Source organism: Epargyreus clarus, unplaced genomic scaffold (assembly GCF_041222505.1).
Source record: "Epargyreus clarus isolate Ecla_fem2 unplaced genomic scaffold, WU_Ecla_fem_2.2 ptg000009l, whole genome shotgun sequence".
Classification (NCBI taxonomy): Eukaryota; Metazoa; Arthropoda; class Insecta; order Lepidoptera; family Hesperiidae; genus Epargyreus; species Epargyreus clarus.
In genome coordinates, this window is record NW_027332217.1 from 13,908,858 (window position 1) to 13,934,096 (window position 25,239).

Sequence of the window (25,239 nt, forward strand, 5' to 3'; positions counted from 1 at the left end):
AATAGGAACGTTAAAATGTCTGGCTGGATTCAAATTTTAATTAGCTCTCCGGTCGTGACTTAGACGTTTTTGCGAATATTTTCTGTCAATTTATACAACTATCTATATAACTAAGATATAGGAATATAAATATAGGAAATATAGGATTTTGTATACACCGCAACATGAAAAATATGGTTATAACGTCTATTGCATATTTGATTTCAACGTATGGTGAAGTAAAGAATCTTGGCGTTTTAATTTAGTCTTCCGATCGCTCTAGTGAGACTCCAATTCTATTTCTTGTTGATCAAAGTAGATTCTATACGACCTTGTATGTACATGAATACGCACAACAGGTGCACTGCATAATCATTTACATACCATATTCGCTGGTTAACTTCATACCTTAGAGAGCGTAGCCAAGCTGTCGTTATAAAGGGCTTCTGTTCCACATTCCTCCCAGTTACCTCAGGTTTGCCACAAGGCTCACACCTTGCTCCTCTATTGTTTAACATACATATTTATAAACGACATCATATACATATTTGATCATTCCAACATTCTGCTTTATGCAGATTATATGAAATTTTTTAAATCAATAAAAACTATCTCTTTTTTTTAGATCTGCAGAATGACCTTAACAAATTTATTATTTATTGTAAAATCAATTATCTAGATCTGAATATAAAAAAATGTAATTTCTCCTTTCTTATTAAGTAATATATATTTGAGATGTCCCCGTGTAAATCCCCGTTGTAGAAACCTGTTTTATGTTCCTCCATGCAATGTTCCTCCATGAAAATACACACGTAACACCTTTTTGTACCGTTCTTGTAACTCTTACAACGAAAGGTTTCAACCTATAGACATCATGAATTGCCCCATTGGTAAATATAAAAGCAACAAAAGACAGGTCACTGCAACGAGAAAATCTACTTAGTTTTAATATAATTACTTAAATTATTTGTAAAAATAACTTAACAACTAAATATCTTTGCTTTGCTCCAATAGTCATCTCTTACCAGTAATTTAAATGAATAAGATATTAGTGGAAACTTCACTGATATGTGAACTAGTTTTATAACCTATATTTAAGTGTCATGTTGTATTGCATGTTTCCTAAATTTAAAAAAAAAAAACTTAAAATACGACTAATTGTCAAGCAACGTAGAACATGGTCTAACATTACTAAACGAAACAACAGCTCAATGAGGAGACATTATGGGTGAAAAGGATTACTGAGGGTGAATCTCCCCTTTGTAAGATACAATAAAGTCCCCATAATCTATACACTAAATCAATGGCACAAACTCCGGTGCCCCGACGTTGCGTACATGCGCCGACACCTGACACCGTGCGTCATACTCAGCAGGACGTTTTCATCCGACTCGCCTTCCTACACAAATTTTTGTAAAGGTCAAATGCGCTATTGTTTTCTAACATAACACATATGATAGGATAGAATGTTATTATATAAGTTAAGGAACAAAGGAGTTATATTTATAATTTGTTTTGGAAACAGCTCTAACGATTTAGATGAATTGTTTACTTAGGTAATCTTGTAGAAACTGAAATATTGGCGTTGATAGACATTTTACTTAGTTCTACGGTTCCGTCTTAACAACCTGAATATCCACGATCGAAAAGTCCATAGGCGTTAGTCTTCGATCAAATATACAGCGTCAGTAATAATTTATTTATTATCAAGATGTTACCATAGTGCCTACTTGCACTACATTATATACACTCATTAATTCTATACGGATGTTACCATTCTTAGTGTACTACTTCTACATTATATTTTCATGTTAATTCAATAACAAAAAAATACAAAAACAAACAATATTATTATATTTTGGAATGATATATGGATAAAACGAGCGACACAATACGACCCATTAATTATCGGTCTCAACGAACGCTCGACACCAGACACTGACAAAAAATTACACTAAGTTTTCGTGCAACCCGATACGTCTGGCTACATTAGTATTTACAAAGGTCGGATTCCACTATGGTATAAGTTACGATATACCTACCAGTAAGATATTTATGTTATCTGTCCTTGTTTTTGAGTTAAGTTACTTATAATTACAGAAGTGGTTTATGGAGTGAAAACACTATGCCATCTAAATAAGAAAATTTAAATTATAGAGTATCGATTATCGTGTACTGTTTACTGTGTAGATGTTTACTGATGCTCGATACTGTTTCTTAAAAAAAATCCGTCTTCAACTAATTTTTGTAATTACTATTTATCTTGGTTCCACAAATATTGGAAACCAAATTTGCGTTTCTAAATTACAAACTTATTTCATTTTACGTTATGTAATCTTTTACTTCGCAACTAAATATTTTGCTATCTCATTAAGTATTCGCAGTGACCTTCGCGATGTGAACCTTTAAATTGCTTATAAATTAAAACCAAAATGGAGTTCGGCATGCACCCTGTAAAAAACTATCGAGTTCAAGCAATCCTGTTTGATCTCAATCATATCCAGTGTTAACTCGAAACCATCCACTTTTATGCAATTTACGTGCAAATCTACAGCCGTTTACTGCTTTTAATATAAATTGCAACAATGTATGTAGTTACAACATATTTTTCAAAATGTTATTACATAGTCAAAGTTAGAGGGAGCAACAGAGGTGTCAGAACCCGATCTCCCACAATTAATGCCCGACTCGACTAACGCCCGACACCGAACACCGTTTGTCGAGGCAACGCAACTTATAAAAGTCGCCAATTTGGTGCGCTACTCATTTTATTTTGTCACTTGAAGTCTACGTTTTGAACTAAGTTTAGTTGTGAAGATATATGTAAGGGCTGATTAAAACAACACGTGAATGTGTTTATCTTAAACTAAGTATTATCCTTTAAATTTAGATGATCATATCCATGTGACCGTTTTCATTTTTTCCATATACTGTCTTAAGTATTCAGTTTTATAAATAACTGAATTGACTAGACTTTGATAGTGCGTAAATAATTAAATATGTGTATATTTATTTAATAGGAAATGCATGCATTTAATAGGCATGAATATAAATGTTCATGTATAATAGAAATTAGGGCAAATATAAACATAGGACTAAGGCTCGTTTACATAAGTAGACCCGACAGTTTTGTCGTTCGAGAGATGTTGCCGTTCTCACTAAGTGACATGAGCAGGTTTTGTATACATTAGGTGAAATCGACAGATTGATTGTTATAATGTATCTCTGTCAGTCGGCGGGCGGTAAAACTGTTGGGCCGTCGTAATATGAACAGGTCCGTAGCAAGACGGTAGAAATAGAAATACTTTTGTTTTTTACCCTGTAATAGGTACTTTTAGATCCATTGTAAAAAAAAACAAATAAATATAAAGTTTTACAGCACGGAAGTTTGTAATTTAAAAGATGGAAAATATTCTTATATAATATTTGGCAGTGTGTTGTGAGCTAAAGGCCACCTCTAAACCCTCATCTGTACTTGTACAAGTGCCATATAGGTTTCAGATAAATGTACAGAAATAGATCGAAATACAACCAAGTGACAATTGATGCCGTCCGATGAATCGGCTGCCAGAAATTAATCTGTATATAATTTTTCAAACGCAGTTAAAATATCACAGGGAAAATATAGGTAATATGTGTTATTTGTCGGTGATTATGAAAATATGAAGAGAAAGCTAATGAGCGCATTATTTTTTTATAATACAGTCGTAGCAGACGAGTAAGAAATCTATCTAATGGAAAGTGGCTACTGGCTTCCATGGACATCTGTAATCAATCCCAGATAGGGTTAGCTTACGACTTCAGGTCGGCTGCTACAGATGCGCCGCTACCCCTGAGGATTAAGCTGGAACGCCTCGGAAAAGTATGTCTCGCTTACCTCACCCTTCAAACCAGAACACAGCAGCGCTTAACACGAATATTATTAGGTAGGTAATTTATATTAAAAACCATTCAGATAGAGAATATTATAAAGTAAAAAGAGATGTCCCATATCTACGTTTCTCTACGTTTAAGTATGTAGGACTTCCGCAAGTGAATAATCATTTTACACCTAAAAGCGTAGACTCTTAGAAACATCGTACGGTTAAGCAAATTAGCGATGCGCGATTGTTACTAAAAACAATCGAATTATTCGATTGTTATTGTGTTCGATTGTATTCGAATAACTATCGAAATTCTTCGATTGTATTCGAATAACTATCGAACAATCGAAATTGTTCGATTGTTGGTCGATTGTTCGATTGTTCGTCGATTGTTCGATTGTTCGATTGTTCGTCGATTGTTCGATAGTTCGATTGTTCGTCGATTGTTCGATTGTTGGTCGATTGTTCGATTGTTGGTCGATTGTTTAGTACACGCAAAACTAGTAACAGCGCAGTCAAGCGATACGCGATTGTTACGTAAAAATGGAACTATCGAAGCTATTTGGTTGTTTGTCAACTATTTAGTATACACAAAGCTACTAGCAGCGAGGAGCCCCTAATTTCTGTGTTCAAGAAATCTGAGTCAGTCTTATATATTTGGTGGGGGAAGCGCACGTGCGTCGTGCACCCTTCCGCTGCTTCGTTGCATTCCGTTATTTAATGGTGCGTCCACACCTTGCTTCTCGCACTGCTCACTGCGCCTCGTGGCCACACACTCTCACACCCTACTCGCGTTGTTAACATTATTTTTCTTCAAATATATAGTATTTCACCGAGTAATTTTAATGTAACTATGAGTACATAATTATTTGTGATAACTTTTATCTATAATATACGCTAAAAAGACATATTTTATATTTTCTGATAATCTTTTTCTATAATATGCGCCATAGAGACGTATATTATATTTTTCAGGTGACCTTTTTGAAAACGTTGTCATGAAACGAACTTAGGGGATGACTACGACATCTGGATTATCGATGATACTCCATAGTATTTGATACAAAATGATTTATGGTATAATTATTTGTCAACAATATATAGTACAATTGACTAAAATGTAATACAATACTTTACATTTTCCAACCAGTGGCAAGTGACGATAACTTTGCAACACGACGCACCTGCACATTGTCCTGAGCACACGCATGTGGCCGCGCGGTATAATTTGTATTCGGTCGTCGATTGTTATTCCAAGGTCGATTTTTATTCGTACGTCGATTGTTATTTCAAGGTCGATTTTTATTCGAACGTCGATTGTTATTCGTACGTCGATTGTTATTCGTACGTCGATTTTTATTCGAACGTCGATTGTTATTCGTACGTCGATTGTTATTCGTATGTCGATTGTTATTCGTACGTCGATTGTTATTCGTACGTCGATTGTTATTCGAACGTCGATTGTTATTCGATTGTTTTTTTGTTACTACGAATAAATCGACAATCGATTGTTGATTCCGTCGATTGTCGATTTATTCGATTGTTTTTTTTAGAACAATCGCCCATCGCTAAAGCAAATACTCATTAGACCATGTGATCGTGCTCAATATCATATAATTGAAAAGCAAACGGATATCGATACTCGTGCGAATGTGCTGCAAAGAATATGCGCGTGCGCATCTGTAAACGGCAAAACGTTTTTTCATTATTAGTCTTCATTAATATTGTTTGTCTATTTGTCAAAGAAGATTTTGCGTCGTTTAATGGCAAATTAAAAAAAAAACAATTAGAATACTACACGATGTATTATTTTTGTTATGTAAAAGTAGTCTGTAGATGGTACTATTTTATCGTTTACTAATTATTGTTCCATTATTGGGCGTTTCTCTCAGAATTAAGAAGGATATAGGCCTTTGTCCACCACTTTACACATCTTTTAGATCTTTGTTTTAGTGATATACTCAGTTTGTACCATTAATTAAAACAATTTTCTCACGATGTTTGCTTTATAGTTTAAGTTTAATTTCTTCGGCGCACATAACATCAAACAATGAGTATGCATGTCAAGGATTTTACCTCCAAAATCTCAACGAGAGAACTTATCATTATATGGAAATTTATACAATTTATTAAAGAACTAGTTAGTGCATCCTAAAATATAAGTTAAAGCTCCATTAGGACCAAATAACAGCGCTTCCCACGACACGCGTACAAAGCAGCTGCGTTGTCTCTTAAAAAATATTACGTAAGCGTCGCCGGAGTAATGTTGCAGTATTAGTTTACAAAGGCGGTATTCGTTCTCGGGTGAGCTCAGTGTTGCCAGCGTGTGCGCGTCTTCCCGAAAGTGCGGTTTTGTATCGCCAAAACAGGGTAACTGTTAAGACACCTTCACACTGACAGCCTAAAACGCGCAGTCGCCGTACGTTTTATTTTGAACAAATTTTTTGTATTAACTCGTCTGAGTTTTTTGATAATTTAAAAATGAATCTCGAATTTTATTTTGTTTATTATTTTTATTGTGTTACAGAAAATAGTAAACAAGCGTACAATAAATGTATCTACTAAGAGCAGTATCTACCTTCAGTAAAATTATGTAACAAATAGCATTCAAAATCTAAGTCCTAAATCTAAGTAAATAAAAGAGTCGTTAACTTCATATGTTTTACAGTTCAACAGATAACAAAATCAAATTCTAATCGACTAATTTGAACACATCATTATTAAACTACTTTGCGCTGCGTTAAGCTTTACTCGTAAGTTCGACAGCAAAAACAGCAGTGCGAAGGTGCTCTAAGAGTAATGCACGGTAACCCGATTCTCTCTTTGTTTTGCCAGACGATATAATGAGAAGCATGTGAAATGTAATCGATTGACGGTCACCGGAGACGAAATAGGACGCCGCGGTTTTTGTAGCGAGTACTTGCGTGCGTGCGCTTGCTCTGATTGTGTTTAGGTTGGCTTTTGTTACATTTGTACTTAATATATATACTTAATACTTATATATTTGGAGCCCTTCGTGGTTGGATTGCGGAGCAGCATCGCCACACCTATTTCTGGTAATTAAATGCAATGTCAATTATATGTTCTATTTTTGAGAGTATGGTAATGCGGTAATAAAGTATTCCAATTTAGTTCTCTGTAGCATCGCTTCCGGGCCAGACTTCAGATAGGACTCCACTTCTATCTAGGGTTGATTACAGAAGTCGGTGAACAGCAGTTGCGTTATAATTGGGTGAAGTGGACTGCATACTTGGTTGATACTTTAGTTATAAAATCTTAACTTATAAAATCGCAGAAGAGTGATTTGAAATGCGGCCTCATATTGGGTTAGAATCACTCAATTGAATTTGAATCAATTTGAATTTGAATCCTGTTTATGCTTATTAGAAATAACGCTCTAAAGAAGTGAACATATCTAGGAAATCTACTCTAAGAGTCATGTAAAAAATGCTAATAGTTTGAGGGTTTTTTGATCAACATTTGGCTTGCCTGGTAGACAATGATCTTAATCTAAACTCATGTTCGGCGCAGAGACCCTTGTGCTGAACATGTAGGACAGTAAAGTTGATATTAATGATTATTGTTCAACTTCAACAAAAATAACAAGTTCAACAAAATATATTTTTTATAAAATATTTTCCAATTAAAACAGGTATCACGATACGCCGAAATGCGATTCTGTTCGCTCACGTAATAAAGAGTAGGTGTACCTACCTACGTGCTACGAAATTGCCAGAAAAATCATTGTATTTAAATATAATTGAAGTATCAAAATCCTTCCGCCAATCTGCATTGAAATAACATGGAATGCAGTCCAGACCTGTTCTACTTTTGGAGAGAGATGCCCAGCGGTGGGACAGTGAGACATAAAACGTGGTTGCAGCCATTATACCTAGTTCCACAAGATTTAACATGGACAAAAATATAGGAACCTTACAGATAACCTATTACGTAAATGTATAAAACAGGCACAATAGATATCATTATTAAGTAAACTATGAAAAGGTCCATTGCCATAAAAAAGGCATAGACAAAAAACCAAGTTAAAAAAATAGCCTGTAATTTTAATTTATAACAAAAACGAATAAAGAGTGCTCCAAATACACTTTTAAAAAGAATGTCTTTGCTCACTATTGTAATTTAGTTCATCATTAGATATGGTGTCTACACAATTTTTCTTCATTTTCAGTAGTAATTTATTTTAAAATGTAATTACTTCTCGTCTATTTATATCTTATTTCTTTTTTTTCTCTTTCTTTCTCATATTCTTTCTTTTTTCATGTTCTGCTTTCTCCCTTTTTTCCATTTTATTTTATTTCGTATTTATTATTATTTTTATTTTTTTAGTATAGTTGTACCGCCTTCAATTTTTCTGCACATCGCTAAGGTTGACTGGGAGATAATGCTATTTAGCATTAAGTCCGCCTTTTGTACCACACTGTGTTTTTAACATGGTTAATAAAGAGTAAATAAAAAGAGTAGATACCGAATCAACTGTTGTCATTGTGCGAATGAGAATAGTCATTATTAATAATAGTGTCCCAGTTTTACAAGTAATTAAGGAGGGAAAGCGACTAATTCGCCCATAAAACGTTAGTTATGAATGACTCCGAAAATAGCTTTCTGAGAACGACCACTGCAGTGTTGCCTATTTCGACCGATACTCTGGATATCGGGTTACGGGGACTGTAGTTACTTTATCAACAAAGTAATGGATAATAAGGATGTTAAACAAAGAAAGAAAGAAACTAAAATCGATTTCGGCTCATCGCGTGTATGTATTAATATGTTCTATGTCTTATATTTTATTTCTATATATAATAAAATGCGTAGTAAAATAGCTTTCTAAGAACGACCACTGTTGCCTATTTCGACCGATAGTATGGATATCGTGTTACGGGGACTCTAGTTACTTTATTAACAAAGTAGTTGATAATAAGAATGTTAAATTATGACATAATGTAACTAAATTCGTTGTTGGTAATCGTATCACATGTGTAAATTTGTTCCAAGCCGTACATTATGTATTTAAAAAAATGTAAGTAGGTACAGGAGTTTTTATTTTTGAGAACGCACATCGTACTATTTATTGCCTATTTAGATCCATAGCACGATATTTTGTTACTTGGAGTTTAGTTACTTTATTAACAAAAAAATCCCAGGATATTAGAGTAAGAAAAAATCAAACTTAAAAACATTTTCTGTAAAGGTATACTTAAAAAAAAAGTTTATAATATTGAAGTAAGTAGCAAACGATCACTTCATCTGATAGTAAGTGACTACCGCCGCCCATGAACATCTGTAATCAACCTTAGAAAAGCTTGGATTAGATCTAGGTACTTGAGTTCGAAAACGGATGCGTTGTTGTCCCTTTAGGATTAAGTTAGAACACCTCAGATAAATATTTCTCTCTTACTCTTACCCTCCAAACCGAAACACGGCAGCGCTGAACACTGCTCTTATTAGAAGAAATGGGATTGGTTTTAGTGCCTGCTGAATCGAACCGCCGCGGTTCCACCATCTTTACTATTTATACATTACCTATTATTAAGTATACAGGTTTTAGTAACTACTATTATTAAAACGGGTAGTGACATAATAATTTTCCAAAAATATTCCTTAACACAATTTATTTGATGATGCAACGAGGGAGTATCCGCTTCCCAGTGTTGCCTTTCCACGATAGTTGAGATACTTCGCCTATCGGGTAACGTTGGCTCCGGTTACTGCACTGTACGGGTATAATGGGTTTCTGAACGGATTTATAATGGGTATAATCGAGGGCTTATTATAATTATTAGTGTAGAGTTGTGATGGAACAGTGTGTAATTCGGAATAATTGGTAATTCGGAACATTTGATGGTGGTGTAACACTCTGTGCTCCGACTCCGGCCGCACCACCGCGATATATTCTTCTGCCTAATAACAGCAGTGTTAAGCGCTGTTGTTTTCCAGTTTGAAGGATGTCCTAAGGGAGACATACATTTCCGTGGCGTTCTCAAGCAGACCTCAGGTAGGAATCTAATCTTATCAGGAGTTGACTACATATATCCATATGCGGTAGTAGCCGTTTACCAGGTGGACTGCATGCTCGTCTGCTACTATTATAAAAAAAATACACATTAGTTTTTTTGTGAATTGGTCATCACCTCTTAATAGATTTTAGTCGCGTATAAGGTTGGCTACAAATGCATTACTATTCTTGAGGATAAGTTAGAAAATCTCGTATTGATATATGTAATTAGTTGTAAACTAGGTGTGTCAATAGTAAGTTTCAGCGTAGTCGAACCAAGAATAATTCCATCCATCTTATATGGCATAAACTACAAAAGTAGCAGTAAACATACTACTTATTTTAAACATATATTATCAGGTAGGTCGCATACTCGCTTGCAATATCACTTTCATAAAAATCCTATATTTCGTAAAGAAAAAAAGAAAAAATAACCCTTTTTTAGAAGACAATATCAATGAAAAGCATAATAATACGTATGTCGGAGAACGCCGGCTCTCATCGACATTATTGATAGAATCTATGGGTTTTGTGGGCGTTGTCATAGGGTAGATGCAAATACAGTAATCACAGTATTTATTGTTCTTAACATTTATAACTTCGTATTTACTAAATAACTATACTATACTACTACTATTACTTTATAAACAAAGGATTTGAGCAGCAGGTTCAAGGTAGTAACTACACGCTCCAAAGCACAACAAAATAGTAATCGACCTCGATCACTCACATCACTTATCATCAATGTTTCCCCACCGCGCCGCCACATACCTCGACCCCACTAGAGACCTCTTAAAAGTCTCCGCTCTAATTCTAATACGAAAGCTATACAATGACTGTTAATTATAATTTAAATCAATATTCCCTTCGATTGATTAAGTACCAATAACATTACTAAAATACTAAAGTAACAGTCTTACTGTTACTTATCAAGCTATATTAAATAACTCTGTTATATTCGACTCTTCCTCCGACACGTAGGTATATGAATTCATTTCCGGGGTAATATCTTAGTAACTGAAATAAGTTACGGTATGGTTGCCCTTTCAAAAACACACTACCCAAAACAAAACGTAGAGTCGTAGATTATTTACGTAAATGCACGTGGAAACGTAAATATAACTCCGTAAATTTATTTTTATTACGCTACGTTACTCATGCGAAGAGGAAAGTGTAAATTATCTCAACGGTTCAGGAGACGTACGATTTTACACTTTCTGGACAGTTTATGAGTTTTATAATTAGTTTAGTGACCCTAGTTAGTTTATAGTTTACAGTGTTTACACTTTATTAATGAGAACCTTAATTGAATAGTTGACCGAATTTTTCACTTCAGCTTTTTTTATGATGTAAGAGTAGCAGACGAACATGCAGTCCACCTGATGGTAAGTGGCTACTCCCGCTATGGACATCTGTAATCAACCCCAGATATGATCAGATATTCCTACCTGAGGTCGGCCACAGATGCGTCGCTATTTCTGAGGACTAAGCTGGAATGCCTCGGAAAAGTATGTCTCCCTTACCACACCCTTCAAACCAGAACACAGTAGTGCTTAACACTGCTGTTATAAGACGGAAATAGGTGTGGCGGTGGTGCCGCCGGAGTCGAACCACAAATGATTCTACCACCTTTAAAGTTTGTATGTCAGTTGTAGGCGTAGTTGTAGTATTAAAGGTGGTAGAACTTTCAGTGGTTCGAATCCGGTGGCATCACCGCCACACCTATATCTGCCTAATAATAGCAATGATAAACGCTGCTGTGTTGTGGTTTGAGAAGTGTGGAAAGGGAGACATACTTTTTAGAGGCATTCTAGCTTAGTCCTCGGGGGTAGCGGCGCATCTGTGATCAGGTAGGAATCTAATCCAATCTGAGGTTGGTTGTTGTTACTTAGACTAGCTCGTAGAGCTCGTAGTAGAGCTCGGCTAGACTGGACTTCCATTGTATAAAACCAACAAACGCAAAGGCAGAAGAATACAGTAGCTACATGACGTGCTACTTAACAACATATTTGTTTTCACTATTATTAGCCCAAGATCGTTTTACAGTGCCTACATTACGTAAATTATAAGCTCGACTTCTCCCCGACACACGATATGTTTGGGCACCGCCCTGGCGTGCTACAGAAAACATATCATATACCTACTTTATTAATACATCTTTAAAAATATCATTAACATGGGTACATTGTTGCATGTTTTATATGTATACCTAACGATGAGGCAGACGGTGTACCTGGTGCAAAGCAGTTACCGTCGCGTATGGACATTTGCACCACCAGAGGAGTCGCCAATTATTAATGAGTCCCGGCATAATTGTATGGCGCTGCTAACTTTCATTATTACTTATTGCTGGGCATGACTTTGGGCAAGACCACCACGCATCTTCCTGGGAATTACACCATGCTTCCTCAACCGGATTGGTAGAAGAAATACGCGTCAGTGAAGAATCCGCGTGCATGTTTTCAAAATGTCTATAAGATCTCTTCGAGAAAGTTTAATTATTGGTCCCTTTGTTGGTGACGAAATACCTTTCGAAGATACCACCGAGCCTTAGGAGAGATCCTGGAAAATTACCAGTAATGGAACGCAACGGAGATCTTTGAAAGAGTACACTGGCGGGCTCAGCTCGGGAAAAACTTACGCTCGTCCTGCATTCAAGTTGTCCTCTTTAGGGGAGCTGACAGAGAGGTTTGGGGCCCAATTCTTGCTGCTCGCAACTCTTGAAGCCCCCTGTTAGTCGCCAAACAACTGAGACCGATAGCTGAATACGACTTAATATTTATCAAAGATGCTGACAAAGTGTAGATTCATATGAAAACCTAATTTCTTTTACGTCGGAAAATTCATACATACACACTGGCCGTATGTTCGCTAACATTAGCGCGCGATCGTTTTACAGAGCATTAGGTAAATTATGAGCTCGGGTGGCGACATGCGATATGTTTGCGCGGGCAACTAGCCGAGCCCGTACAGTGTATCCGTGGCACTAAAATGTGTTTATTATGTTACATTTTTGTGAAATTAAAGTCGAACGAGCATCATACCATAGTGGTAATTCTTCTCTTAACAAGTTAGGATTAAAGTTGTATAGTCCGCGTAAAACTGCTAGTCCGCTCTGAATATAGAAATGAATTGCGTCGCCATAGCAACTTGTATGAATACACCTGGTCGCAACAACTTCAGAGCGGGCTAGCAGTTTGGCGAGGACTATACCTAAGGTCTACTGGATGCCCTGCTACCATTGAGAGTTAAGTTGAAATACTTCATGTGTGTCTTCCAAACCTCGAAATTTAAATCAAAGCGATTAATACCGCTGTCATCTAATAATTTATTTTAAACTTTTGGCCGTATTTTGAGCTGCTGAATGTATGAAGTCATAATGATATATCCGAAACTGCCTGACGATCTGTGCAGATTATAGATTTAGCTTCAAAGTTTATCAACATAGAGCGCAGTCCATGCTTGAGAGGACACGGTAAACCTACCTGGCTCTTATCATAAGTTAGCTGGATGCAACCGTTTTTATATTTTACGGCTGATTTTGAGTATCTTCCAACAACTAGGGAGTCCTTTTTTATCAATTCACGCTGCTCCAGTGTGAATTGGTAGAAAAAGAGCCAATAGATGTTGATTGTTTTTATATCGGTTATAAAGGCCTCGGGTGAAGTTCTTGTTGTTTCAAAACAATCGACACGTAGGTATTGACCCTTTTTTTGTTTTTGTTGACGAGGGGGAAACCTTCAAAAGGTACCCGACGCCATGAGAGTGTCACCGGGTTATGTGGGACTTTTACCGCACTAAAACCCTCCGTCCTCGGCGTTTGGTGGAGAACTCTGGGATCTATAACGGAACACAACCGGAGTCCTCCTAACGCAATGCCCTTCTATCGGGCTCTGCCCTGGGGGTAACAATTTACGCTCCTCTCACATCCCCTGGTGATTACAGCGATATGCGACCACACAAACCACTGTTCTTCCCGGGGTCGCTTGCTGGACGGCTTGAGCTCCCACTCATGCCGCCCGCAACCCCGGAAGCCCCTTTTAGTCGCCTCTTACGACAGGCAGGGGATACTGGATTCTGATCCCGGTACTACAGGGACAACGTAGGTATTGATCCTATGTATGCCTTTTCTACCAGACGCAGCGTAGTATATGTTCCAGGCTTCCCCCACTTGTGGGAAAGACTCATAAACATATTACATAGTTTCAGCTCACATTAACGCGATTATTTTACAGAACATTAGGTAAATTATAAGCTAGAATGACGACACACGATACGTCTGTGCTACGCTCCGCTCTAATACTCGCTGAATAGATAATTAGATATTCAAGGTGATAGAACCCTTTGTAGTTTGACTGCTGCATCGCCTCTATTTCTGCATTAGGTATAAGTGTCAAGCGCTACTGTGATCGGATTTCACATATAATTTATTGATATTACAAAAGTATTATAAAATGCTTAATTTACATAAAAACCAACGTCTACACGAAACATACTTGTCTAATCTTAAGGTACGTGAAGATTAAATTGGAACGCCTATCCAACTGAGTTGCTGATAGGAATAAGCAATAAGTTTATTATCCATGAATCCATGTTTAGTTTACTGCAATTAGTTAGACTGCATGTTTGTTTGTTAATTCTATTACATACGAATCTGTTTTTCTTTTTCTTGAAGTCGTAAAATTGAATCTATACTAATAGTATAAAGAGGAAAACTTTGTTTGTTTGTTTGATTGTAATGAATAGTCTCAAAAACACTTGGCCCGATTTTAAAAATTCTTTCACCATTCGAAAGCTACATTATCCACGAGTAACTTAGGCTATATTCTATATGAAATATATTTGATAAATAGATTTTGAGGCGGTACAAAGTTTGCCGGGTCAGCTAGTATCCAATATAATAAGCGAATTAAAAGTTTCCACTATCAATATAAAGTGCAAATTGCCCGCGTGGGTGCAGTCCGGTGTCGGGTGGCGACGCTCCCACCGTCACTGTATTGGATACCGTCATAATGAACTAACCTAAGGTTAGACCATAACATTAATGTTCGTCACTTTTGCCTAATAAAAATGGGTTTGAAAGTGATGGAACTTGTGGTTCGACTCCGGCAACACCACCGCCGCACCTATTTCTGCATAATAACAGTGTTAAATACTTCTGTATTCTGGTTTAAAGGGAAGTAAGGAAGGCATACTTTTCCGAGGTATTCCAACATAGTCCTCAGGGGTAGCAAACCATCTGTGGTCTGGGGTTGATTGTGTCAATTTGTGTCCATTGGCGGCGGCGTTAATACTGCGTAAGTTTGACAAAAAATATATCGAGGGGTGAAAGGCTATTTGCTTTAAGCGACATTTTGGCAACTTTACAGGAGAGCCATTTAAAGTTAAAAATTTTCGAAAAAAAATCATAACAAAAAAACTACTAAAGCTATTTGAATGAAATAAAATATATTGAAATTTATTTAAAATTATCAATTTATTGATGTTAGAACGTAATGAATTGGCCTTTAAATTACAAAGATAATTGTCGCTTAATGCAAATTGTCCTGAAATACCTATTTTCCAGGGTAAGGAAAAATGACTGAAGTGGCTTCTTAGACCACAATCAGTGACTGGTGAAACCATTTAAGCGACTGTCCAATACATTTATAGAGCAAGCCAAAACGCATTATGTCATGAAGTACAACATAAATAGTAGGAAGCTATTTATCACAACAACCAATTGAGATTAAAATGACGTGCAGGCTAAAATACTTATATGACATGTAATACTGAAAAAGAAATGTATGATGTCACATGTTTTTCTGATAATATGATACTAGATCTGTAGCAATCACTGAAACTTTTAGGTGCTTATAAGGAATAATCTAAGAAATATAAACAACAGAAAATTAGCAAAAGTATTTATTTGGTATAATAATAGCCATCAATTTGGTATAATAATAGTTCTGTTATTTGATACGGGCAACATATTTCAATGAATTATGGCAATATACAGTTTGTGATAAGCCCTGCGCTTTAAAAAAAAATAGGATAACAGTGTTCAAACGACATTGCAAAATATATCAAAATCAAAATGACTATTTGGTTCAAGTACCTCACTGAGTGAAAATTAGATGCAGCCGAAAAAACTTAACCGACATTCCATGTCATATTTAGGTAAAGGAAAAATAATTTAAGCGACATCACACCGTGTAAACGGTGGAAGTCAAAATGCTTTATGTTACATCTCAATAAAAAATAGGAATATGAAAACTGCTTTAAGCGTTATTGAGTTATTTATTTGCGAAAGGAAAATTGGTTTATGTCTCGGATCTTTATAATATTGTTCGGTTCAAAAGCCCTACTTAAAAAAATGTACGTATTTAACGTCGGTTAAACACTGCCTTATTGCCAAACTTCTTTAAAATAGGGTCCTGTTAAGCGCCAAAAAAATGGTTCGATTTTAACGAAACCGGGCTCATTAGACGCAGAAAAATTTGCCGATTCCGAATATGTATGTAACTCAATATCGACCAAAATGTCGCTTAAAGCAAATAGCCTTTCACCCCTCGATATGATAGTGGTTCCACCTGGAGCCAATTTGCTTCGGAATTGCTTTTTAAAAAACTCAAAAACTCAATACGTAACACAGTTACGCCTCTACTATTGTTAAATAGGCAATAATACATATATATGTATTGTTTCAATCCCCATAAGCTATACGCATTTACCGAAGTCATTTCACAGAGTATTAATTAAATTATCTCAGCAAAATGGCGGATAAACCTGATGCGAGTTTCCCTCCATTTGTATTTGAAATTCGAATATGATTTTCGAATACTCGATAAATACATTAATTAATACGCAAAGATACAGACTCATCGTTTGCTGTATGTGGTAACGAAATGTTTGATATGGCAAAAGCAGTAATGAGTATGAGCTAGGGATGTGTAAATAATAAAGTCTGTAAATTTACAATGTTAAATTTACATTTCGTATGAATAAAATTGTAAAGACACTAAGTTTAGCAAATAAGTCATAGATTAGTAAAGATACTTCGCCGCATTGAAATTGAATGAAGCCACAAACGGCTTATTAGTAAGTTCTTTTTTTGAATTCATGACAAATAAAAACATTTTTTAGAGAAAATTTACATAATAAATACATAATTATTTCAAATATTTTAAGGACATTTTAGCACGGAGACGTGGCAAAACTTTTTTACGCAACTATTTAAATTCTCAAAACTGGGTACATTTTCTTGTTAGGAGTGAGTAATCTTTACTAATCTATGAAATAAGTAATAAATTTAGTAACTTAAACTCATGTAGAACTTTAGTAAATGTTACTTTATAAATTCATAATTTATTTTCTATAGATACTGCAGGGCTTTAAAGTTTTTGTTTTTTTGCAACATGGCACAAAGGGCCTTGGGCTTTTCAGAGTTTGTAATTTGAACATAAAACTTTTTTTCTCTTAGATGGTTATATTAGATTATCCAAAATTTTAAACATTTAGATTTTTTTCAATAAAAGTTTTAAAGTGTCAAGCTTCAGAAATACCTACACCTACTTCATACAATAAAGCCTTTATTAAACAAATAATTAAATGCTTTACCTCTGTTTAAGTAAGTATAATGTTATTAACGATCACATGCTACAAAAAAAAAACATTCGAAATTCAATTTCCGACGTCCCATCCCTACACTTGCGGTGTTGCAGTTTTCCCCGGAGCGTCCAGCCGCGGCGTTCGGGTTTCCGAATATCGTGATTTCAGTATTGAGGCGATAATTATTACGTTAGTAACGCGTAAATTGAAACTGCCCAGTCTCAAGCGCTAGCCCGCCGTTGTTTTAACATTTTGCTTTCTGTTCAGTTTTGAACTTATATAACATTATATTGTATTGTTACCATTTTAGTTCCAATGATATTTTATTAGTAGAAAATGTAGGAATTAGTAGGAAATATGTAGTTGTATCAATAGTCTGTATTTTTTCAGTCTAATATACTTACTTTTCGTACTTAAGTTTGTAACGATAATTATAAAATAAAAGAAAGGTAAATTCATACACTTATTATTTTTTCATTTTATATTGTCTGTGTCATTCTATTTTTAACTTGTCTATAATCTGTATACTACTAAACTTCTGGCGGACCAATTGTCATTTGCTCTGGTAACTGCAAAACAAAAGAATCACTGCAAAGTAAAAAAAATACGGCGCTAATATTTTTTTTGCTCAAATTTGTATTTACAAATATTCAAATAAAATATTTTAATGACAAGCAGCCATAAAATTATATTGTTTTTCTTGCCATTTTTTTTTTAAATTTAAAATAGAAATCCTATAAAACGGACATTGGACAGTCAAAGAAATACATAAGTAACATACTGCTTTAATCCTCTTTTTTGCGAATAACATCAAATCCATAACAAAACGCGACAAACAAAATACATAGTCAATCCCAGCGCCTCGTCTCGTGTTTACCGTTTCTATTAAAAACGACACGTAACCCGAATAATGAAGAACATCACTCCCTTTGTGATCAAAGCTTTTTGAGATCACATGACACGTCTTTAAGGACCTTCATTACTAGAGGCTTTGACACACGAGCACAGTATAACCAGGCTCTCCATGGATTAATTATTTCCAAGGCTAAGCTCACAGGCTCTTAGAAGTGACCAGTACATAATTGGACTCCAGTTACATAAAGTACTTTACGCTGCAAGATCTTGCTTCATGAAATATTTTGGTGTATTTTTATATTGGTATACTCCGCGAGGTCTAAGCGGAGCTTTGCATTTGTGAGAGTGCACATGGATGGTGTAGGTGTGAAGTCAGAATAAAGCGCGATGTGTCTTTTAACTGATTTAAACCGGTTTATACTGCTTTTTGGCAATCGTGCATCTTCCTCACTTCTCGTACTGGTAGTAGAACTGTTTAATTTTTAATATTTTGTTTTTATGTTCGATTTTTTATTTAAAATGGTTTCCAATATATATAAACGTGAATGTGCCGAATAATTTAAAATATCAAAATATTAAAATGTGAAGACAGGCTAAAAATAAAAAAATAAGGAAATAAACTTTGTAGTAGTTAAATCCACCATTTTTCTGCATTGTGCAATTTTCAAATCACAGACTTAGTTCTAATTCTATCTAGGCTTTCGCGAAAAATTTCGCAATAAGCTCTTATTATAAAATTGTACAATGTAACAAAATGGTGGGTTTAAATACTACAAAGTTTATTTAATTATTTTCATAGCACATTATAGAAATAATTTTTACTATATTTTTCTTTTTAAACAAGAATACCTCTTCAATATATGTATCTAACTAAAAGTGATAAAATGTATTTTTGAACGACTTTTTATCTGACTCTACTTTTGTGTTCACTCACACTAATGCAAAGCTCAGCTTAGACCTCGCGGACTATAGTACAATTAGGCTTCTGTTTGGTGGTGTATTAAGTAATGTACCTAATAATCATCATCGCTTTAAGGGAAAGGTTATGTTACGTAAAAAACATTAAAAATCTGCTCTATATGATAGCAAAGGTAAGGGTAATCAAAACATCTACTTCAAGTTAATTATTAGCGTGTTATACCGTTATTAGGTTACAATTAGTCCCCAAACATTTATGTCGCATCCATAGATTAGTAAAGATTACTCACTCCTAACAAGAAAATGTAAACAGTTTTTACAATTGAAATTGTCACTGTCATCTATTTTCGTGTTTGAAAAATATTAAAAAAATGTAGTTTTTAGATCATTTACGAATGAATTAATTAGCACATTGTCAAATGCAAGTAGGTGTAACATTAACATTAACCCTTTTTAACACTGTTTTATTATTCTGCTATTACACGAAACTATTTTGAATGAATACTAAATTTGAACACCTTTTGTAAACAACTAACAAGCTGTTTACCACAATCTTCAATGCAGAATATAAAAGCGCTACATACGAGTATCTATTCTAATAAGCATAAACCTAAAGTGGAGGGCTTTGTTTGTTTTTGTTTTAACTTTCAAACTCCTTAGTGCTAATAATTATTTTATAGATTATTTTACTTAATGAATAAGAACGGTCAACCCAATCATATTTTTTTTTTCTTTTTGTTTACGAGGGGGAAGCCTTCAAAAGGTACCCCGTGTCGTGGGAGCGACGTAGGGTTATGTGGGATTCTTACCGCACTAAAACCCCCCCGGTGATCGTCCTCGGCGCTGTATAGAGGGCTCCGGGATCTCCAAAGGAACGCAACCGGAGCCCTCTTAGCGCCTTGCCCCGTCGGGCTCCGCCCAGGTGAGTTTGGCGCTCGCCACACCTTCTGGTGCGTACGACGGTATGCGACCACACATACCGCCGTCCTTCCCGTGGCCGCTGGCTGGGTGGTTCGAGCTCCCACTCTTGCCACCCGCAACCCCGGAAGCCCCCTTTTAGTCGCCTCTTACGACAGGCAGGGGATACCGTAGTCCTATTCTGGTCCCGAAACTACAGGGACAAACTCAAACATACTTATGAATAAAATAATAAATCAAACTTATAATAAAAATGAACACTATTAAAATAACATAGAATAATCCTTTAAAATAAAAAAAAAAGCTATACTACAATGTAACAACTTTTATATCTTATATATAAAATTCTCGTGTCAGAACGTTAGTTACCTAACTCCTCAGAAACGGCTTTACCGATTTTCACCAATTTTTATATGCATATTCAATAGGTCTGAGAATCGGCTACTATCTTTTTTTCAGACCCCTAAGTAATGTTAAGGGTGAATAACCCTTGTTCAACCTTAACTTTTTTTTATTTATATGGCAACACAACGTTTGCCAGGTCAGCTAGTACGATTTTTATGAGGGTTTAAATAGGTTAATATAAAGATCTGAAAAATGCATTCGTCTTTCAGGAGAATATATAGAAAAAGAAAAATAATTTTGACATTTTATTTTCCCTCCTTGTCCCTCATTCCGCGAACTTAAAAACGTACCCTCGTAATATGTACATTATACTTTCTTTTCCTTGGCGAAAACACGAGCTGCATCTAGACTGCTTCGAAATAGGTAATACCGCATTCAAACTAAGTTTTACCACAATCCTGTTTGTTGGCAAGTAACTGTATGTAACAGGAGCCCAATTATCTCTGGTCACGGGAAATGTTGCCCGTCACGACAAACTGATAGCCTTGCGAATAATTAATCTGTGGCGAGCTAGGCTGTGCAATACTCGTGTGTCAAAGAGCTGGTTGCGTTTATGCCATATAATATGCAGAATAATTATTGGACAGTATTGGTAACTGGAAAATAGCATAAAATATAAGCTAGTAACTAAACTACCGACGCTTCGCGGTGGTATAGACTGATATTACTTTTAAGGAAGTACATAAAACTTTAGTTACCTTCGGAACTTGGTTTGATTTGCTCGCTCTTTTTACCACGAATGTACCTACATGATGTGGAATGAACTTTTTTCCGATGTATTTTTCGGAACGTTATGATAAACCGGAGGGTTCTTTACGAATGATGTAAATGCAAAACATGTAAAAAGATCTTCTTCAAAGACGGCAATTCATTTGTGATTCCTCTAGCGTTGTAACTTGCAAATGTCCATAGGCACCATCTTCAGATAGCCGTCTGCCGACTGTCTTGTCATTAAGGTTACCTATAAAAATGAGTGGATTAAAAGTTCGAATCAATCCATTGAATATTTTTTGAGTATTTTGGACACAAGCAGTCCAATATGTTTAAGTGCAAGTCTCATAATGTATCAGTAAAAATATCCGCAAAAGTCCTATCATCTTTAAAACAATTCAATTTATATTATCTATATGATACAGATACACATAAATCTTACGCCTACAGACTTGCTATAGTGACCCGAGCAAGTACTATCACCCACACAGCAATTAAAAATGAAGACTCATTTCATTTGTTGAAAACTATCCTTATTTATGAGTTACTCATTGTGAACATGAAATGTGATGACAAAGATAATTTAATTGGTATCTGATTACATTTACCAATATCGTCACAAAGCCGCGCCTGATATCCTACACTGGAGTATTTATTTCAACATTGGACAGTTAGCATAATCAGGTCATCTGAATAATAAGTTGAGGTTTTTGTGGATATGTCCTTATCCATGATATCCGCGATAGGAATACCTACAAGTGTGAGAATCGAAGGGCATAAAACGTTATTTATTTTATTAAATTGAAGTAGAATTTAAAAAGTTGTAGAACGATTACGGTTCAACAGGGAAGGTACCACCGTCATTCCTATTTCTCACCGTCTAGCATGATCTGTAATCGGCTTTAGGTAGAACCCGGGTTCTATATGGAGTTGGTTATATGTCCATGGGCGGCAGTAACCAATACCCAAGAGGTAAACTATTCTCGTTTGATTCTACAGATTAATTAAAAAAAAAATGTATACTTACAACCCCTACTCTCGTATATGAAGTTACTTACAGATGTCCACGTGCTGTAGTGACCACCTACCGTCTGGAATATACTCGTTTGATACTACAAATTCATTAAAAAAAAATGTATACACATTATAGCATCATGAGCCTGTGCTGTCAGCCTACACGTGGTCGGCGCTGCCTGAGATAATTGGGCTCTGGTTACACAAAGCGACAGTGCAAGCCGCCTCGTGATAAGTGATATCTGGGGAGGGTCCAACATAGATAAACGCCTAGATGTTCTAATCTAATCACCTCATTCTAACTATGCGTTCTACCTGAGAAATTAAAAGGTTTTCAAAGGTACGTGACGTCTACCAATACGCACTTGGCCAACGCGGTGGACTAATCCTAATCCTGCTCATTATGAGAGGAGACCCGTACCCAGCAGTGGGACAGTAATGGATTGATGATGATGAACGTTTTAAATTATGAGAGGATTTAAGAATAGTCCATTGTGGTCTGGGAATAGGATTGTATGGCATTATATAAAGAAAAGATAATAGAGCGAGTATGGTTCGATCAAGGAGGCACCACAGTTTACCTATTTAGTTAGTTTATTATAGCGTGAAGCAGTTCTTTCGTTTCGATGGAAGAGTGAGAATACCGAATTTCGATGAGTGAAGCAACCAGCTTAATCTTCAGGAACGGCAATTTCACTTTGATCAGCTTCATATATTAACCTATAGTTAGCTACAAACGTAATTAATTATCAGCTCTTGGTACTTCAATGTTTTAAAAAATATTAGATTTATTTTACAGCTCACTATCCAAAGTGTATTTTTATAGCGACACAGATATTTCTTGAGTAAGGTGCGTCTGTTGTTGATTTGCTTCTTTTTATTCTTCTCAATTTATTAACACGATCATCGCAATAAAATCTGAGCTTAAGGAGGTCAGGCGACATCGTTTATTTTACACAAATCGTCTTATATTTGAGCGTCACATTAAAAATAACAGTTTTATTTCTGCTCGCGACGTGTGTAAGCGATGGCTATAGAAGGATCCTTATGAACAAATTGTGTTGTTGAAATGAGATGCGTCTGCGACGCCTGTGGACTGTTAATTAGCGTAGAACAAATGGGTTTGGCGAGTGACGTGAACATGCAGCCTGTTGTTTAACTAATATAGACTATTTCTCGATGTAAAAATCGACTTCTTTATAAGGCTAAACGAGCAACGAGGATGCAGTCCATCTGATGGTAAGTGTTAGCTGCATTGCATTGTCATAGGGATTTAATCAGCTTCGTGTGGCACAGGGGTTCTGCCTGAAGTATGCAGATGCATCAACTACCGAAACACAGTTTCGTCGGAAGGTGACAGTGCTTTCACTGCCGGCGAAATACCTACATCACCATATTATCCTGGGGGCCTACCACTCCATTAAAACAGTAAAATATGCCGTCATATACACAAACTTAAACCCTTATTAATTTTTCGCTTATCCGTTGTATAAAATCAACTGAAATTGTTATATTTTCCCATAGATTAGTAAAGATTACTCACTCCTAACAAGAAAATGTACCCAATTTTGAGAATTGAAATAGTTACGTAAAAAAGTTTTGCCACGTCTCCGTGCTAAAATGTCCCTAAAATATTTGAAATAATTATTTATTTATTATGTAAATTATTTAGTATATCATAGTAAATTATAACAGTATTAGTTATTTATTCGTAAATTTTCTCTAAAAATGTTTTTATTTGTCAAGAATTCAGAAAAAGAACTTACTAATAAGCCGTTAAATTTCCTGCAAAAAAGTAAAAGTATGATTAAAATAATACTGTGTTAAGAGATGGTAGTAACCCCCTTGAATTATTTTAATATTATTTTAAGGCAGAGGATACTTAGTTTTTGCAGTTATTTGTGTTTTCGTAACTATTATAACATAATTGTCTAATAAGTTTTCATTTATACATCATTTATACACCAGACATCTGAATGGTCAAATTTTCACATGATTGTAACAAACTAAAATGTCTGGTTTTTAAAAACAATTTCTATTTTTTTTTTTTTCTTTTTCCAGGAATTCGCAGAAACAGCAATGAACGAGCTGCTCGGTTGGTACGGCTACGAGAGGCTGGAGCTGCGCCGGTGGGCCGCCTCGCGCGCCCGCGACTCCGGGAGCCCGGAGCAACCTGGGGAGCAGAAGAGTAAAGGTAGGCAAAGGATCCTTCTATAACCATCGCTTACAACTTTAGAAATTATTTGATGACCCGCGTGGCGGAGCGGTGACCATGCCGGTCTGGCGCGCAGAGGGTCCCAGGTTCGATCCCGGGCTAGACAGATTTTCTAAATGTTGAATTTAGATTTCTGTTTCTGGGTGCTGGGTTTGTGTATTTCCTACACTGTGTATGTATGTGTGTGTGTGTGTAGCCCTAGTGTGGGGCTGTGAGTGTAGAAAGCGTTTTTGTCAAACAGATCTTGTGATCAAGGGTCAAAAAAGTATTATGTAAGCATTAGAACACGGTGGGGTCAGGCTTTGATTCACTGATTTTTGATGTCGGGGGGAAGGGGGTAGGCGAAGGAGTCTGGATAGTGATTATATAAGAACATTGGTATTATTGGTGTAGATTTTTTTTGCAGATTTTAATACTCAGGTTATTTAATATGTTATTCTCAGATAAGGGATGAGTGTTATTTGCTAAGATTCTGCTTAAGTGTACCTACTTAAACAGAATAATACTTATATGAAGTGATCACTGCAGTTCATGGATCAGTTTTTGTCACGCCTTAAAATAATTTGGCATCTTTACAGATAGTATCCAGTAGGTACTAAGAATTTAGGTCTCTCTTGCTGGTGTCCCGTCTAGACTCCTACGCATTTCAGTCGACGAAATGTCTATGAAAATCACCAATAAAAAACTTCATGGTACTTATTAGACATTTTACGCTATTGAGTATTCTAAATATAATTCAACTATCTGATCGTTGATTT

The 25,239-nt window shown here is 35.8% G+C and overlaps 1 protein-coding gene across 1 annotated transcript in view; it reads left to right on the forward strand.

The window, feature by feature from the left end:
* Sobp (Sine oculis-binding protein) overlaps nucleotides 1-25,239 on the forward strand; it is a 45,549-nt gene that overhangs the window by 14,167 nt on the left and 6,143 nt on the right. The window contains exon 2 of the mRNA XM_073076801.1: nucleotides 24,328-24,460. Coding sequence (XP_072932902.1) covers nucleotides 24,328-24,460 — 133 coding nt within the window. The remainder of the gene's footprint in view (nucleotides 1-24,327; nucleotides 24,461-25,239) is intronic.